At 42.7% G+C, this 18,754-nt stretch overlaps 1 protein-coding gene across 1 annotated transcript in view; it reads left to right on the top strand.

The window, feature by feature from the left end:
* MANEAL (mannosidase endo-alpha like) overlaps positions 1-18,324 on the top strand; it is a 64,564-nt gene extending 46,240 nt beyond the window's left edge. Inside the window, exons 2-5 of the mRNA XM_082247315.1 lie at positions 3,957-4,482; positions 7,504-7,613; positions 9,364-9,440; positions 17,362-18,324. Coding sequence (XP_082103441.1) covers positions 4,008-4,482; positions 7,504-7,613; positions 9,364-9,440; positions 17,362-17,998 — 1,299 coding nt within the window. The 5' untranslated portion in view covers positions 3,957-4,007 and the 3' untranslated portion in view covers positions 17,999-18,324. The remainder of the gene's footprint in view (positions 1-3,956; positions 4,483-7,503; positions 7,614-9,363; positions 9,441-17,361) is intronic.
* The last annotated feature ends 430 nt before the right edge of the window (positions 18,325-18,754 follow it).

The following is an 18,754-nucleotide window of genomic DNA, read 5'->3' as shown; positions in this document are numbered from 1 at the left end:
CCACACTGAACAAAATGCTATAACCGTTTCCTAACCACCGCTTCGGCGCCAGCTGAAACGTAGGCAGCTGCAACACCTCTGCGTTACCCGCTAAAATCCTAGCCAGAGCTGAAATCAGAGGAGGGCTTACACAATGACATCACCGCACACTTGTACTGCTGCCGTCCCCCTGAGAAATACCATGCTGCAATGAGCCACCTACCCCCCTGCAAATGACTAAGCCATAAAACAACCTCCCTAGGGCCTGCCAATAACCAAAACCCCCAGTGCCCTAAGAAATCCTTTCTGAAAAATGCCACGACTGCGCCACCCCCCACAATGTCCATCAAACCGCGACCCTCAGCCAACCTCTGTCCACCCAGACCCCATTGCCACAGGCATAGCTACAGCAGGATAGAAAGAAACCTATACTCACCAGGATGCACAGATCCCCCAGCCGCTGCAGACACCTCCATCACCGCCGACCCATGTCCAGCTGCCTCCATGCTTGCCTCGCCGAGCTCACCCTCTGCTACAGAAAGGAGCGCTCACCACTGCTGGATAGTCGAGGTCCCGGCCCGCCACTCCGCACAGGCTGGGACACATATCCCAGCCGCCGCTGACATCATCCCCTGCATTCCGGAGCCCAGACCCGATGCAGCCATTGACACGCCGTGCTCTCCGCCCGCCAGAAGGTGCCCGGAAGTCGCTCCCACCGGACAGTCATCTCTCAAGCCGCAGTCTTCTACCCGCAGCCTGCCGAGAAGTCCACTCCCATGGATGGCTGACACCCGCTGGACAGGGGTCACCAGCCGCACCAGGGGCCATAATAACTCCCGCGCCGAGCCACCCCAAAGCAGAAAACCCACTCAGAGGTGCCGATGCAGTGACAGATGATTCCTCCTGGGCAGCACCAGAGCCTTAGCAGTGTGGCAAGCCTGGTGCAGAACCCAGAGGGGGCCCAAAGACACTGCTAGAAAGGATCCTAAACTGATGCTGGCCTGCAGCCATGTGGGGGATCGAAGCACTCCAGAGGCCTCAGCCACTGAGCACGTGCCGGAGCAGGGGAGAATGAGCAAGGTCACCCTGCCTGACTCCCCTCAAACAGTCAGCTAACGCAGACTGTACCCCTGCATTACCGCACACAAAAGCTGCAGCCTGCAGTGAGGCCAGAAGGCTCTTCAAATCAGAAAGTCAGAAAGCAGCAAACCTGCTGGGAAGTTTTTCCTTAGGTAGCTTCCCTCCGACTGAAGACCTACTCAGACCCCCAGTTTGGCTCCACCCACTCCAGGCCTAGCCCCATCAAGTGAGTCCCAGAATCCATTGTTACTTATCAGATTAAGCTGACACCCCCTGCTAGCCCAAACCCCTTTAAACCCTGTCATGCTGGCCCTCCGTCCATGTCTTTTCTCTCCTTTCCTCCGGGCCTCTCTTTACATCTGTGGTTTGGCCAGTCTGCAATTGATAGATGGTATTAATCCTTTATTGTCATTTAATTTTGTAGGAAGCTGATACAGTATATACTTAATGTAGATGGACCCCATAGGTAATGCAATCCTTTGAATACAACATTTTGGAGGTTCCCTACCAAAAATATTAATCAGGCCTAAAAAATACATTTAAAATAATTTAAAATGTAGGTTGTATCACACCAGTAAGCTTTAAACTCCTTGGCAATCAATTAGGCAGTCTCTGACCCCTACAATGCATTCTTTAATGGTCTCATATAGTTTGGTAAAGCTCACCCTTACTAGAGCTCGAGTATTAGTTGTCACACAATAATGAAGGTCTAAATGGCTTTCCATTTCTGCTCCTGAAAATTGCTAGCTTATGCTTTCTGTGTGGGAAAGTATGCGTGAAAAGATAAATACATAACACTCATAAAAGAAATAGCAATATATAATGTATATTAGAACTATTAGATCTACCATAGAAAGTGCTAATAGCAGAAATAAATTGTTTTTTTAAAGGAAACCTGCAGTGTGGTACGAAAGCTTGCTGAGCTCTCCTACTGAATACTTTAGCTCTCTAACTGTCATGCTGTTACGGTAATGGCTTTAGTACTTTATATACATTACAAAATCACAACTAGAATGTATATTAGGAGTTCTGATTTCTTTATGGTTTTACCTGCATGCTTGTTCCAGGTCGGTGTCTCAAAGTACTGAAGCCAGAGAGATCCAGGTAACTAGCATTATCCTAAAGAGTTCAACAATGACAGTCTTTGTATCTGTTTTAGTACAGGTTTCCCTAATACCCAGGGCTTTCTTTCTCAGAGAATAGGTGCAGAAACCCCCCCCTTCTGAGTCACCATTTGTCTCTGCCCCCTACCCACCTCTGAGCACTGTCTCTTGGCTTCACCCCCTAGCACCGCCCAGTACCGCCCATTTTAGAGAATACAGAACCAAGTATCATTTTGTGCTATTAAGTAATTTGTATGGAATTTGTTAGACCCCCCCCAACAACAACAGACCCCACCACAGCAGCAAAAGATCCCCCATGCAACAACAGACCTCCACTCCAGCAACCACAAATCTCCCAGCATCAATTGACCCTCCAGCAGCCAGCAACAATAGACCTCTCCCTAAACAGAAGATCCCTCCCAGCAACAATTGACCCCCCCCCCACGCAACAAAGGATGCCCCAGCCAACAACAATAGGCCTACCCAGCAACAATAGACCCCCACAAAAAAACAGATCCCCACCAGCGAAAATAGATCCCCCAAAATCCAGCATCAATAGACCCTCCAGTACACCTTGCCATAAAATACATTTAGTGTTGGAGGTGCCGGCACTGCGTTCCTCCACGTTCCCACTGAAAAAAAAAGCCCTGCTAATAACACTTTACTGCTGTTAAACAAAGCCATTTGCTATGTACTTCTGTAGTCAAAACACTCCTTTAAAGTGACCCTGTTAATATACCAAATGTTAGAGGAAAGGCATATTTGTAAAAGGTTAGTGTACATACTTACTGTACTTTTCTTGCTGCCTGCACTGCTGAATGCCTCTCCAATGCTGGGGAATGGTCCCCCAAAGTCCACAAGGAAACGCAAACTTCTAGGTCCATCGACCTCCTGAGTCCCCCACAGCTTTAAATAGTTTCCCCTGCTGGCCTCCAAGTTACCAATGAGCCCTTTACATGGAGGTCAGCTGGAGAAACCAGCATGAGCTGCGGGGGACCTAGGGAATAAACACTGCTGTTAGTGTCTGTTTCCCTGCGGACTTCGGGAGGCCATTTCTCTGGATCAAGAATTTAACAGCCTGGGTGGCAGAAAAGGTGTGTACAGTCTTGTTTTAGGGATATGCTTTTTTTCTGAGACTTTGGTATAGTTTCAGCAGGGCTGCTGATAGGGGGGGACCACCAGCCCTCTTGTAGGGGGCCCGAGCACACAGAGAGGGGGATTAATGATGGACAACAAATACAGAAATCTTCCTCCAGCACCTGAATCTGATCTGTCCCTCTCCCTGCTAATAGCTTTTATCTGCTGAGAAACAGACAGTTGTCCCTCACTAATCCCCCTCCCTTGTGTGGGCCCCCCCTCCCAGCACTTATCTCTGCTCAGGAGTTTATTTGTAAATTGTAACTTTGTTTCTCTCTCTCTGTCTCTCTGATTACTGAGCACCAACTGCCCAGCCTGTATATTTTTCTAATCTCATCTTCTTTTTTATTTAACATAGTTTTTTTTTTAGATTTAGCAGGAATTATGCGAGTTATGTTATATTTGTGTCTGTTAATAGTGATTTTGTTGTAATTTTAGCTAAATATACCTTTAATATTTTCTTGGGAGGGCCCTGCCAGGTAGTCTGTAAGGGGCCCCGCGATTTCTAACAGCAGCTCTGAGTGTCGGGGTCACTATAAGCTTACATCAGTCATAAGTAATTAATGTTCAAAACATTATAGAGTTATTACAATATCATTAACTTATAAATATGTAATCATTGACAGCAAGTCATTTCTTTAACTCTTTCCCTTCCAGGTCTGACCAGATGGGAATATTCATATAAAGTACAATAATACTATAAAGAAGATGGCAAGGCTTCGAAGGAAGGCATGCATTGCACTTTTCCTGTTCATGCTTTTCATATTTGGAACAATGATGGGCTTGCGAACTTTGAAACCCACTGATGGCTTTTCTGACCTTGCACCTGGTCTAGAGCTAATGCCTTTTGGTGAACAGTCTGAAAGACGCTCTGTTTCTAATGAAGTTATTTCTCAGCCACAAGGTACTGCAAATGCAGTAGACCAAACAAAAGTCTACTATGATCTGCATGTTTTCTACTACATGTGGTATGGAAACCCGAAGTTTGATAATAATTATATCCACTGGGATCACGTAATGGTTCCTCACTGGGATCCCAAAATATCGGCCAGTTACCCTAAAGGTAGGCACAGCCCTCCAGAAGACATTGGTTCCAGCTTCTACCCTGAATTAGGACCATACAGTTCCAAAGACCCAGAGGTCCTAGAAGAACATATGCGACAGCTCAGAGCAGCTGCTATAGGTAAGGAAGTATTTTCATTGTCTCTTGTTTCATCTACCAAACCTTTTAGGAGCCTGTTTTAATGACATCAGAAATAATTTGACTGCTGATATAACTTCATGGACAATTGGAGAAAACTGCATAATAAAATGAAGGGCCGGGAAGGGGTGTGTTGGGTGACGAAGTTCCCCGGGGTGCAGTGTTTTCATGTTGGGGGAAGGCAGAAAAACCCACTTCAGGAAAGTTTTAACCCACTCTGGAAAGTTTTAACCCTTTAGTGACCAGGCCATTCTTTTTTTTTTTTTTTTTGTTGCTATTTTACCCTGCGCTACTTTAACTGGTGATTGTGCAGTCATGCAATGCTGTAACTCAAAAGAATTTTCACAAGTAGTGCTTTCTTTTGGTTGTATTTGGTCAACACTGGGTTTTTTTTTTATTTTTGTGATCTAAATGAAAAAAAGACTGAAGTTTGCTATAAAACAAATCTAATAAAATAAATGTAAAAAAGTCAAATCATATTCTGCTACATGATTTTGTTTAAAAGAAAATCCCAATAAGTGTATATTGATTGGGTTGTGTGAACGTTATTGCACCTACAAACTATATAACTATAGTATATACACTATATTACCAAAAGTATTGGGGCGACTGCCTTTACACGCACATGAACTTGAATGGCATCCCAGTCTTAGTCTGTAGGGTTCAATATTGAGTTGGCCCACTCTTTGCAACTATAACAGCTTTAATACTTCTGGGAAGGCTGTCCACAAGGTTTAGGAGTGTGTCTATGGGAATGTTTGACCATTCTTCAAGAAGAGCATTTGTGAGGTCAGGCACTGATGTGAGCGAGAAGTCGTGGCTTGCAGTCTCCGCTCTAATTCATTCCAAAGGTGTTTTATCGGGTTGAGGTCAGGACTCTGTGCAGGCCAGTCAAGTTTCTCCACCCCCAAACTCACTCATCCATGTCTCCATGACCTTCCTTTGTGCACTGATCCAAGTCATTTGGTGGAGGAGGGATTATGGTGTGGGATTGTTTTTCAGGGGTTAGGCTTGGCCCCTTAGTTCCAGTGAAGGGAACTCTTAAGGCATCAGCATACCAAGACATTTTGGAAAATGTCATGCTCTAAACTTTGTGGGAACAGTTTGGGGATTGCCCCTTCCTGTTCCAACATGACTGTGCACCAGTGCACAAACAAGGTCCATAAAGACATGGATAAGCGAGTTTGGGGTGGAGGAACTTGACTCGCCTGCACAGAGTCCTGACCTCCACCTAATAGAACACCTTTGGGATTAATTAGAATGGAGACTGTGAGCAAGGCCTTTTCGTCAAACATCAGTGCCTGACCTCACAAATGTGTTTCTGGAAGAAGGGTCAAACATTCCCATAGACACACTCCTAAACCTTGTGGACAGCCTTCCTAGGAGAGTTGAAGCTTTTATAGCTGCAAAGGGTGGGTGGGCTAACTCAATACTGAACCCTATGGGCTAAGACTGGGATTCCATTAAAGTGCATGTGTGTGTAAAGGCAGGCATCCCAATACATTTGGTAATATAGTGTATACTGTATTTTTATTTTTTTATACTACTTATGGCAGCAGTCAATGACTTTTATTGGGACTGTGATAGTGCGGTGGGCAATCTGACACTGACACTAGGGGGAACTGACTAACTGCTACTGAGATCACTAGTGATATTAATACAGTGATTAGTGATAATACTATACACTGTCACTGTACTAATGACATCGGCTGGGAAGGGGTTAACATATAGGGTGATCAAGGGAGTAAATATATGCCTAACCATGTGTAATGTGTGTACAGTGTTCTGCTTTTACTAAGAGATCTCTGAGACTCTCATCCCTGCTTTGCAGGAATCAGAAACTGACAAATCGCTCCCTTTGAACAGATCTCTGTGTTGTTCACAAACACAAGAGTTCTGGGCTGTGATTGCACACACCCGATCAGCAGGTCCCGGCAATGAATCAATGGTTTGGACTAGTTGACAGGCTTCCTCTGTGTGCAATCACAGCGAGTGCCGGGCAGGGAGCAGGCATTCGCGCGCCCGAAATCCAGAAGTAAGCAGCGGCGTATGGGTAGGTTGCTTTGCCTACAGCAGCTGCCCGTCCGTAGTACATTGCCAGCGGGTTATCGCTTAAGTGAGTTTGTCACCTTATAAAAAAACAAGCTGCTGGCTGGCATGCCATCACACACTTGCAGCATTTTAGTTCAGCCAGATCTGATCAGGCAAAGCTTTGACGCTTCCTGGTAGTATCAGAGGCTGCCCCTTCCCTCCCTGATACATTCCTTTTGGCTGATCACTATTATGGGCTACCTCATTAGCCAATAGATATGAGATACCTCCACTTTATATCTATCAACTGGGTTTTTGTTTTGTTAAATAATGGAGTAACTTTGATATATAATGTTTATGTCCATTACATATACAGTATAGAATGTGTGCACACCATGGAGTTGATTTACTAAAGACAAAAAGACTGTTCCCTTTGCAAGGGAAGTTGCACTTTTGCAATGGCATTAGTGAATGGGATGATGCTCTGCTGCTGACTTCCACAATCCAATCACATGCACACGATTGGGTATTCTTACACAATTTGCCCATATTCACTGAGCTCTGGGGAGATTTCCCTTACAAAGTACAACTTTCCTTTCAAAGTGAATAGTCCATTTGCCTTTAGTAAATCATCCCCCATATGTTAAGGACAAATTTCTTTGCCATGGGATAGCTTTCACATTTTAATCATGTACTTACTACTCACTACAAATCTGTTGGCTGGCTAACAGTTATGAATATTTTATGGGACATATTGCTGGTTGAAAGAATCTGAGGTCAATTTTAGAAAAACAAACCAATATCTGAATCCAGAGTTCTATTTATCTATCTATAAAGATATCATCCAACTTAGCTATGAGATTCAAATATTCCAGAATTTATGAGGAGTTCATCAGTTTGGGTCTGAGTGATTTCGCCCTTGTAATTTAACAATGTAATTATATTTACTCTACAATTCTATATTTTTTGTAGGGGTGTTGGTACTGTCTTGGTATCCACCTGGAACAGCAGATGAAAATGGGGAGTCGGTGGAGAACTTGGTGCCTCTGGTTCTAGAAGCTGCCCACAGATACAACATAAAGGTAACTGTCATTAATGTTTATTTGGGGGCCTTCCGTAATTTAAATTCAGTGCTACAGTACTGTGAAACATTTTAGGCATTGTGAAGAAATGCTGTAAAGTAAGCCCCGGTTCACACTAGGGCGACCTGTGAGGCGACCTGGTCGCCTCACAGGTCGCCGCAGGTCGCCTCCCATAGGAAAGCTGCGGACCCGTTCTAATAGGAGCGACACAAGTCGCTCCGACCTAGAAAAAGGGTCCGGAGCTTCTTTGGGGCGACCAGGAGGCGACCGCTATAGACTTCAATGTTATGAAGTCCGTGGTGGCCGCTCCGAGGTCGCGGCGCGCTGCTCGCACCGCGATCTCGGAGGTCGCCCCTGAAAGTAGCGTCGCTCCTATGTGAACCGGCGCTAAGAATGTTTTCAAAAATATTTATTTTAACTGTTTATTTTTACCAATTTACAAAATGCAAAGTGAGCGAACAGAAGAAAAATCTAAAAACCAGTTTTTACACTTGCACACTTTGTACACTTGCACAAAATTAGTAATTTTGTAGGATTAGAGACAAGTGTATGATTACAGTGATTGTAAAGTCAAAAGTTTTTTTTATCTTAATGCATTCTATGCATTAAGATAAAAAGCCTTCTGTGTACAGCCAGCCCCCCTAAGCCCTCCTCGGACTTACCTGAGCCCCATCTCTATCCAGCAATGTCCACTAGTTCCTCGGCTGTTCGGGACTCTCCCTCCTGATTTGCTGAGACACAGCAGGGGCGCCATTGGCTCCCACTGCTGTCAATCAAACTCAGTTAGCCAATCAGTAGAGAGGGGGGGGGGGCAATCCGCAGCTCCATTGTCTAAATAGATACACAGAGCTGCCGCTCGACTCGGGTGCCCCCATAGCAAGCTGCTTGCTGTGGGGGCACTCAACAGGAAGGAGAGCCAGAAGCTCCAGCCATGGACCCGAGAAGAGGAAGATCCGGGCTGCCCTGTGCAAAACCAACTGCACAGAGCAGGCAAGTATAACATGTTTGTTAATTTAATAGAAAAAAAAACGAGACTTTACAATTGCTTTAATCAATTATACCAAGTAGGTGCTAATGATCATCAAGTTCATATGTAGATTGAAACACAGTCATTAACTGAAACAGAAACAGCTGTGTAGGAGTCCTACAACTGGGTGAGGAACAGCCAAACTCTGCTACTAAGCTGAATTTGTGGAAGACAGTTTCATGTCACTGGTCATACACCATGGCAAAACTGAGGACAGCAACACGACACAAGGTAGTTATCATAGGCGTGTGCAGAGGGTGTGCCAGGTGTGCCTGAACACACCTTAATCACTATGTCATTCCACCTACTGCCTTGGCTTCCCCAGTGCTGCTGGCTTTTCTCCTCTGCTCTCCCCCGGCTGCTGCGGGGGATGTTTCAGGATGGAGAGAAGGGGAAGAGGCTAGTCAATATGTCATTGACCAGCCCCTTTCTTTTATAAATGAACCCACTCACTCACTACAATCATTCTTAACTGAAGCAAAGTAAACTGTGTATTTTTTTAATCACAGCATTATTCTAATAAAGTCCGTGAATGTTATGTGTATGCTTTTACTATTAGGGAGTCAATTACCAGGAACATGCATGTAGAAAAAAGGCTTTCTAAATTAATATTTGTTCTGGGCTAGAAAATTTGTGGCAATCCTGATATTTCTTCCACCAAGAGTTCATCTTAAATTTATCTTTATCTATTTAAATTTACCTGATCTTATCCTTTTTTTTCAGGTAGCATTTCACATTCAGCCGTATAAAGGACGTGATGATCGTACACTTCATGATAACATTAAATACATAATTGACAAGTAAGTTTGTTTATCTGTCTGTTATTTTTGATATTGAAATTATACCTCCAAAAATGTTAACCCTTGTTAGAATGTGTTAGAATTACAGACTATGCCATAGGTGCTCAATCCTATGCCCCTCAAGCTGTTGCGAAACTACAAGTCCCATCATGCCTCTGCTTTTGGGAGTCATGCTTGTAACTGTCAGCCTTGCAATGTCTCATGGGATATGTAGTTCCTTAACAGCTGGAGGGCCACAGGTTGAGCCCCCAGTTACTATGCTATATGAGTAGCACAGTGGGTAAGTGGTTAGCACTTCCACCTAGCAACACTACTGTTGTCGTTTCAAATCTCAACCACAGCATTACCTACCTGGAGTTTGCATGTTCTCCCTGTGCCTGTGTGGGTTTCCTCTTACACACAAAATGTGTGTAAATGCACACTGAACACAGGAATTGTGGTGTGAACTAGCCATGTGCCCAGACTAAAGACATAATAGGGGTAATTAAAGCTCACCTTTAATAACATGTTAAATGGTACACCCATATTTAGTGTATAATATATAACACGTTACCAAAGCACTTGCTGGCATCCTGTCCCAATTCCCCATTGTGACAGCAGGCGGGGGATCTTCTCCCCACACCTGCTGCCACAATTCAAATACAGGGCAGCCTTGCACCCACATGGCCATATTATTCGTTTACAATTTTCTGTGAATGAATAGACAACAAGTACCATCCTCCATTGCGGCAGACAGCTTGTAGTTCTCAATAAACTCCTAGGGCGCTAGCGAGGGCTCTTGTAGTTCATAGGTCTTCCTGGACTGAAGTAACTACCTGCCCATATTGGATGTACAGGCAGACAGCTGTAATGACAGTGTGCAGGAGCCTGACATTGCACCTGCAATCTTGCACCAAATAGTAGTTTTGATGACTTCTTATATTTTAGATTTTTTTGTTTGTCAGTGGCACATTTCAGGTCTTCGTCCCATTTACTTAGGTCAGTAGAGATTTTCCAATATCTTGTCAAGTAGATAGAAATATGATTGAGGAGCTCAAGAGGGGGAGGGGCATGAACATGGCACGTGTTAGGAGAGCTGGTTAGGAGCTCTGGGAGGTTTCCATCATGTAAAAGAGTCAGCGCGGCATACCCCTGTCAAACCCCGGTGAACATCATGGAGAAATAGCCTGTGAAATCCATCTGTCCTCCCCTGCTGCTTCTCCCATCCAGTGGTGTATTTTGGTTTTGTGCTGCCCTAGGCAAGACTAAAATTGGCCGCCCACCCCCTCTCCCCCTCCTATTTAAATTTGCCCACCCCTTCCTGTTTAACGGATGGGACACCCTCCAAAATTTAAGGACTACAAGTCCCAGCAAGAACCACTGAGATCTCATTATAGGGGGGTGAGAGAGAGAGAGGGGTGGGTGAGAGGGGTTGGGAGAAAAGAGAGGGGGATGGGTGAGGGAGGGTGTGAGAGAGGGGGATGAGGGAGAGAAAGAGGGGGGATAAAAGAGAGAGAGGGGGTGGGAGACCTCCTAGCCCAGTCTGCAGTCCCTCCTGTTCCCCCTTGTCTGTGGGTAGGTGTGTGTGATGCACCTACCTCCTGCCCGTCCTCGTCTTTTGGGCCCTCGGTCAGCCTGTTGATGTCCCAGCTGGGAGCAGAGAGGAGGTTTTAGAAGGAGTGCAGGCTCTGGGAGGTGCCAGGGATGCTGCATCCGCTGCTGCTTAGGACAGGGTAGCGCCGTGGCAGTGGAGGTCTTCTCCCTCGCAGGCTCTCAGTTCTAGCTAGCTTCGAGGGTCGCCGGCTGCCCGCTCGCTGTGTGAAGATGTCGCAGCTCAGCAGCTACTGTCAGTGGTGGATTGATGGATTTTGCTTTGTTGCCCTGCACCCCACTGTCACCGGACCGGCAGGACTCTTTGGGCCCCACGAACACTAGGCGCGGAGGAGGAGGAAGTTAAATCCTCCTCCACTTGGAATCAGGGCCAGGAAGTCATGGCCATGATGTCATTGGTTGCTAGATGGCAGCCGGCTGTAGCAAACAGTGGCCAATAGACTCTCAGGTGGAGGTGGAGGCAGGGGCAGCTATTTTGCTGCCCCCCTGCAAAGTGCCGCCCTAGGCCTGGGCCTTGTTGGCCTAGGCCAAAATACAGCACTGCTCCCTTCGCCTTAGCAGTAAAAGTGACTCACCCCCAGCAAGGACTGAGTAGTTTGGCTTGGCGGCTCAACGATACACTGAGGAACGGGAGAAAGCGAGAGGCGGGCCACGCCGGACACGTTGGATACGTTGAGAGAGAGAGTGAGGCACGGAGGAAGGAGCTGAAGGGAATGGAGTGAGGACGCTGCAGCAGATGGAGGGGAGACATCCCAAAGCACATGGCCATGTCACCCCCTTCTCTCGTGCTTCCTTTACCTTGGGGGGTGGTAGTCCCTTTTTTTTTCCTTCTCCTCCTGAGGTAGAAGAGGGCAGGCCCTTTACCTTCTTATCACTTCCAAAATCAGCGGATACTCCGGCGGATTCCTAGCGAATACTAGCCAATGTTCAAAGGTCAATACATATAAGAAGAGCTAAATTAATAAAATTAGCTAAATTTCAAAATGGGAGGAAAAACCACAAAAGTAGGCAAGGTAAAGACCCCAAAGGCAAACTTAAACTCTAGCACCATCATGAAATACATGACATAAGACGGAAGTCCACAGAACTTGGAAACAGAAATGAAACAACAAGGAAATGGTGAAAGAAGATTTTCAGGGAAAAGCAAAGAAAAGCAAACAAGATATTCACAGGGAGAAACCAAACCAATTTAAGAGATGATGGGGGAATAGAGAGAGATACTGAAATAAGCAAAAGGGAAGAACAAAGTTCAATCTCCCAAATGCCCAAAAAATTGGAAATAGCAGAAATGTTCACAAAATGGAAAATGCGATAAAAAAGGAAATGACAACACTGCACAAAGATCTGGGCCATATGGTGACATGCATAGAGGAGATCGAAGAAAAAGTGGAAAACCAAGCCCATGAGATAGCACAGTTGAAAGAACAAGTGGTATCTTTACAAGCGGAAAAAGAGAATGTGGTATAGAGTAGAAGATCAAGAGAATCAAAATAGAAGACAGAACTTAAAGATCCGGGGATTACCGGAGGTAACATGAGAAGATCTGAGGAAAACAGTGAGCAAAGTGTTTAATCCACTATTAGGCAGATCAACAGAAGAACCACTGACAGACTTATAAGGAATGAAAAAAGAATAGTAGAGAGGGAGGAAGAAGAGAAGAGAAAGGGATTAAGGGGGAGTGAAGGGGGAGGGGAAGAAAGAGAAGGCTATTCTCTTCTCAGGTGGAGTTTGGAGATAGGGACATTTTGACATATCAGGTACAGATGGGGGTATTTATAAAGCTTCAACAAGAAGGTCAGGACATCAAGTCTGCTGGCACACTCCCGGACCCATACCCTATATTAAGGGGCAGGATATGGCAGGCGTACGTGTTTACAGTTCTACCCTAGAGTAAAAGAATTGATGGTGGAGGAAAGGTTGCTGGAACCAACATCGATTCTATGGTCAGAACATGGCTACAAAACTCCTAGGACACAAGGGAAAGGGGGAGGGGAAAAGAGGAAAGGGAGGAACGGGGAGGGGAAGGGAGGGTAGGGGGGTGGGATCTTCCCTCTTTTTCTTTTTTGCAACCCCGAGGCTCTTTTCTTTTTGGTTTATTGCTGTTTCCTTTTTTTCCAGGCCACCCGTTAGCAGGTTTAATACTTACTTACAGGACAATTGGATATCTAGCAATGGGTGACAGGAAAGAGATGGAGATGTAGTTAAAATTGAATATGAAAAAAATTAAACTTTTTACGTATAATGTAAAGGGTCTAAATACCTCGGTAAAAAGACATAAGATCCTTAAAGAAATTCAGCATTATTCAGCAAGTATAGTATTCATACAAGAAGCTCATATATCACACGATTCAAAGGTGAAATTGTACTCAAAGAAATAAACAATATGGTATTATGGAGATTAAACAAGAAGAGCAAAAGGGGTGGCTATAGTATTTGCAAAAGATATAAAGTTTATGGTAACAGAAAGTAAGACTGACCTGAACGGTAGATATCTATGTTTGAAAGGAGAATTATTTGGTACAGAGGTTACGTTGGCAAATATATATTGCCCTAATAAGAACCCAATGTATTATTTAAGGCAGGCCCTGGGAAAACTCTGTGAATTTAAATCAGGCAAAGTAATAGTTGCTGGAGATTTCAATTTCTCTATGGATCCCCAGCTGGATGTGTTGTCTCATGCGCGAAGGAGTGAAGGGTAGCAGCTCAAATGAATTATAAAAACATTATTCCAACATCAACTGGTAGATATCTGGAGAATCCAACATACTAGAGTGAAGGATTATATATTTTACTCCTCCGTGCATGGGACATTTTCGAGACTGGACTGTATACTTGGGGAACACAGATGGCTAGGTGCAATGGGTAAATCATCTATTGAAGTAAGAACAATGTTGGACCATGCCCCTGTAACAGGGGAAATGAGAATAGTAGGGATACAGAATAGGGTAAATAACTGGAGATTAAATGAGTCACTAATACAAGATCAAGAGCTTGGAGATAAAGTAAAAAAGAAAATAGAGCAATATTTTTTGATAAATACGTCACAAGAGGTTCCACAAGCTACAATATGGGAAGCTCATAAGGCCTATATTAGGGGAATCTTAATATCAATAGGGTCTCAAAAAAAGAAAGAAAGACGAAATAAAATAAATAATATTCTAAAAGAATTAAATAAGCTAGAACAAAGGCATAAAAAAAGGAAAAGAAAGAGAAGTACAACATCTACTCGGACTGAAAAGAGAATAACTAAACACAATAAGGGAGCAGGAAACAAGGAGAATTTTTAACAAAGTAAATAAAGAAAGATCCCAATGTGGAAAAAAGATGGGACGTTATGTAGCAAATTTAGTAAAGAAAAAAAAGTTGATAGGCTTTGTAGAAAAGATTAAAAACAAAACAGGAGAATTAGTTTATCCAACTACAGATATTGAAAATATATTCTATGAATATTATAGTGCATTATATGCAGTAAGATCACCCAGGGAATAGACAAAAGAACTGGAAAGCAAGGAAAAAATATTGGCCTACTTAAAAGATGCCAAACTACCCAAATTGGAAGAGGGAAAATCTTGGATTTGGAAAGGCCTATAACTCAGGAGGAAATCTTTAAAACATTAAAGGAGACAGCTACGGGAAATAGTCCAGGGTCGGATGGATTTCCGTCTACCTATTATAAAGAATACAAAGAAATATTGGCTCCAAAATGATGTGCGTATTGGAATACTTTTAGAAGAGGGAAGTGAAATGAGAAAAGAAACATTACTGGCTTATATTAAAGTGATACCAAAGGAAGATAAATATATTGCACATTGCTCTAGTTATAGACCAATATCACTATTGAACACAGACATAAAATTATATGCTAAAATATTGGCCACTAGACTGAAGGGTTTAATGCCAGAATGGATACATACAGATCAAGTTGGATTCGTCCCAGGGAGGGAAGGAAGAGACAATGGACTAAGAACATTGTTACTCTTGCAAAAGGTTAAAAATGATGGAGCCCCAGCTCTACTCCTGTCAATAGATTCTGAAAAAGCATTTGACAGGGTAGATTGGGGATTTATGAGAGCAACATTGGAAGAGGTATCGATCAGTCCAAGAATGATTCAGTTGATTAAAATATGCCCCCTCTCACTCCTATTGTTTATAATGACACTAGAGCCACTGCTTGCAACTATCAGAAATTTTATAGATATAAAAGGAGTAAGAATAGGAGAGGAGGAAAATAGGGTAGCAGCATATGTGGATGATATCTTGTTCTATGTGTTTAGTCCTAGAACAACTCTGCCAAATATAATGAAATTCTTGGAATATTATGGAAAACTAGCAAACTTTAAAATTAATCCTGAGAAGTAAGAAAATAAGAAACTATAAATATAAATATGGACAAAAAAGAAGAACAAGATTTGCTAGAAGAATTCCCGTTTAAAAGGCAGGAAAAATTAAAATACCTAAGCGTAAGAATAACAGCAAAACGGAAAGCTCTGTACCAAATAAATTATATACCATTACTAAATTATATTAAAGAAGAATTAAGAAAATTATCAACAAAACCACTCTTTTGGGTAGGGCATATCAACATGATTAAAATGGGAATGTTTACCAAAAATACTCTATAAGTTCCAAATGCTCCCCATATACTTGCTACAGAGTTAAGGAAAGAAAATAATATTAGGGTTTATATGGCATCATAAAAAAACAAGAATACAATTTGCATTAATAAGTAAAAATAAAACACAAGGAAGGTTAGCTGTCCCAGGTTTTAAAAGATACTATAATGCAGTTTTATTAACAAGGGTTAATGATTGGAAATTTAATTCACAGGATAAAAGTTTGGTTAACCACTTCTGAACTGGAAGGATTTGCCCCCTTAATGACCAGGCCCTATTTTGCGATTCGGCGCTGCGTTACTTTAACGGACAATTACTTTATATAACAAGTTACTTTAACAGACGATTGTGCGGTCATGCGGTATTTGATCACCTGATTTAGATTTTTTGCGCTATAAACAAAAAAAAGCGACAATTCTGGAAAAAAAGCAATATTTTTCACATTTTGCTATATAACATTCCCCAAAAAAAATTTAAAAATCAAAATTTGTTAACATTTTAGGCCAATTTGTTTTCTGCTACATATTTTTGGTAAAAAAAAAATAGCAATAAGCGGATTTTGATTGGTTTGCGCAAAAGTTATTGCGTCTATTAACTACGGGAAAGATTTATGTAATTTTTATTGTTTTTTTTTTTTTTTCTAGTAATGGTGGCAATCTGCAATTTTTTGCGGGACTTCAACATCACGGCGGACAGATCGGACCCCTGACTGACATTTTTGACACTTTTGGGGGGACCAGTGACATTACTACAGTAATCAGTGCTAAAAATATGCACTGTTACTGAAATAATGACACTGGCAGGGAAGGGGTTAACAGTGTGGGTGATCAAGGGGTTAAATGTGAGCCTAGGGAAGTGATTCTAACTGGGGGGCATGGCTTGTGAAATGACCATAGAGACCTGTGTTCCTATATAAAAGGATCACAGGGGCTCTATGATCATTCCAGGGGGAAGATTGGTCAGCTGTGTTTACAACAGCCGACCGTTCTTCTCTCTCAATTATACTTTAATTTAGGTTTGAATGTTTTGTTTTTTTATAATAGGTTACTTCTTTGTAATAGTGGGTTTTTAACAGGTGTGAAAGTTGCGTTGTCAAGTAGTAAGATTATTCAGCAGCGAACTCAACTCCAAACCTCCCCTTTTCCTGGGAAATAAGAGCAGATTTTTTTTTCACTTGTTGGTTTTCTTTTTGTGCAAATAAAATTTAAAAAAAAAAATGTAAAATATTTTAAGGGGTAACGATACTTTGCGTAACGTCCCCCTTACCATCAGCCCTAATTTTTAGGGCCCATTCATACCACATGCGTTGTTCTATGTGGTGCTGCAAATAAAACTTAACCTGCCACATATTGTCATTTGGTAAAGTGTGTGTCTTTCACTTGAATGGGCTGATAAATGCAACATACGTCAACTAGCCACAAATGTGTTCTGGTGTGAATTGTCATTAGTTTTATCTCTTCCTGGTCATTTGAGATCTTCTCTGTATGCCCTGCTGGGTCTTACACAATCATTGCTTCGAAAGCCTTCTAGCTGTGCACTACTTCTGTTATGCATGTGCACCATAATCTCCATTCCTTCATATGGAAGGGCAGTAAACTATACAGTATGTTCCAAGGGTGGATGACCTATTGAAAGGTATGAATGGGGACATTACAGTTACTACCTTCATGGAGATTTTTGCTGATTGGCTAACATGGTTATCTTTTGTTCTTTCTTAGCTTTGGATCCCATGCAGCGTTTTACAGATATAAAACAAGTACCAGCAAAAGCCTTCCACTTTTCTACATTTATGATTCATATTTGACACCACCTGAGTCCTGGGCGAACTTGCTCACTGTGACGGGTTCCCATTCAGTTCGCAACACTGCCTATGATGCAGTTTTCATTGGCTTGTTGGTAGAAGAAGGGCATAAGCATGATATCCTAACAGCTGGTTTTGATGGCATTTACACATACTTTGCATCCAATGGATTCTCTTTTGGTTCCTCACATCAGAACTGGAAAACTATCAAAAGTTTTTGTGACACCAACAATCTTATGTTTATTCCAAGTGTTGGACCTGGGTACATAGATACCAGCATCAGACCATGGAACAACCACAACACCAGGAATAGAGTCAATGGAAAGTATTATGAGACTGCTCTGCAGGCTGCTCTCACTGTTCGTCCGGAAATAGTGTCTATCACATCCTTCAATGAGTGGCATGAAGGAACCCAAATTGAGAAAGCTGTGCCAAAGAAAACAGCAACTCGTCTCTATCTAGACTACCTGCCCCACCAGTCAGATCTCTACCTTGTTCTTACAAGGAAATGGGCAGAACATTTTAACAAGGAGAAACAGCAGTGGCTTATGTGAGCCCACAGAACGGGAAATGTCATCAGAACTAAAGGAACTAAAGCATCTCAATAGTACCTGTTTTAAGTATCAGGTATGCTCCAGAGAAGATGCTGAGGTACAATGTACCAAAGATGAACAACATTTTCTTTTGCCAATGCTGGTTGGCAGCAATGCTGCTTTGCTTTTCTTCTCATTAGGGCATTTTGTTCTCATCACAGGGTAAAATAGTGCCTGAAAGTTTTTAGAGAGAACCTGTCATCTTTTACAAACCTTAAGTACATAGTGCCTAGTGTCTGGGTTTTCTAGTGGAACACTGTCCTTTTCTGCACCCCCACCCAATAACAAGGGGCTAACCAGCTAGCCTAAAGCCTGAACCATTTATATAAAAAAGGTCACTGGCAGTGAAGCAAAATGCAATGGCTTAAAATGCCTGTAGAGAAGAATTTTTTAACACTAAATTTGTCTGCTATTTCAGAACACAGAGGGGCATAGAGAGCAATTAGGATGCATTAGGATACACGATTCACTAGACTGTGTGTACTCTTAAGGTTTGTAAAGAGACCACTTTTTTTTTTTTTTAATTGTCAAGAAATGAAAAACTGGCAGCTAAGTAGATTCAAACATGTAAGTGAGGTTGTGTTGCTCCTATTTAATTTTTTAAAGGATACATAAAAAATAATACATTTATGCAATGATGCCCTATATGAATATTACAAAGTCCCCTCTGTTGCATTGTTAATGACCATAACAAAAACAAATGATCATTTTACCCTC

Source organism: Pelophylax lessonae, assembly GCF_965119305.1.
Source record: "Pelophylax lessonae genome assembly, chromosome: 2".
NCBI lineage: Eukaryota > Metazoa > Chordata > Amphibia > Anura > Ranidae > Pelophylax > Pelophylax lessonae.
The sequence above is the reverse complement of the archived record's forward strand: the minus strand, read 5'-3'. Positions and strand labels throughout refer to the sequence as shown.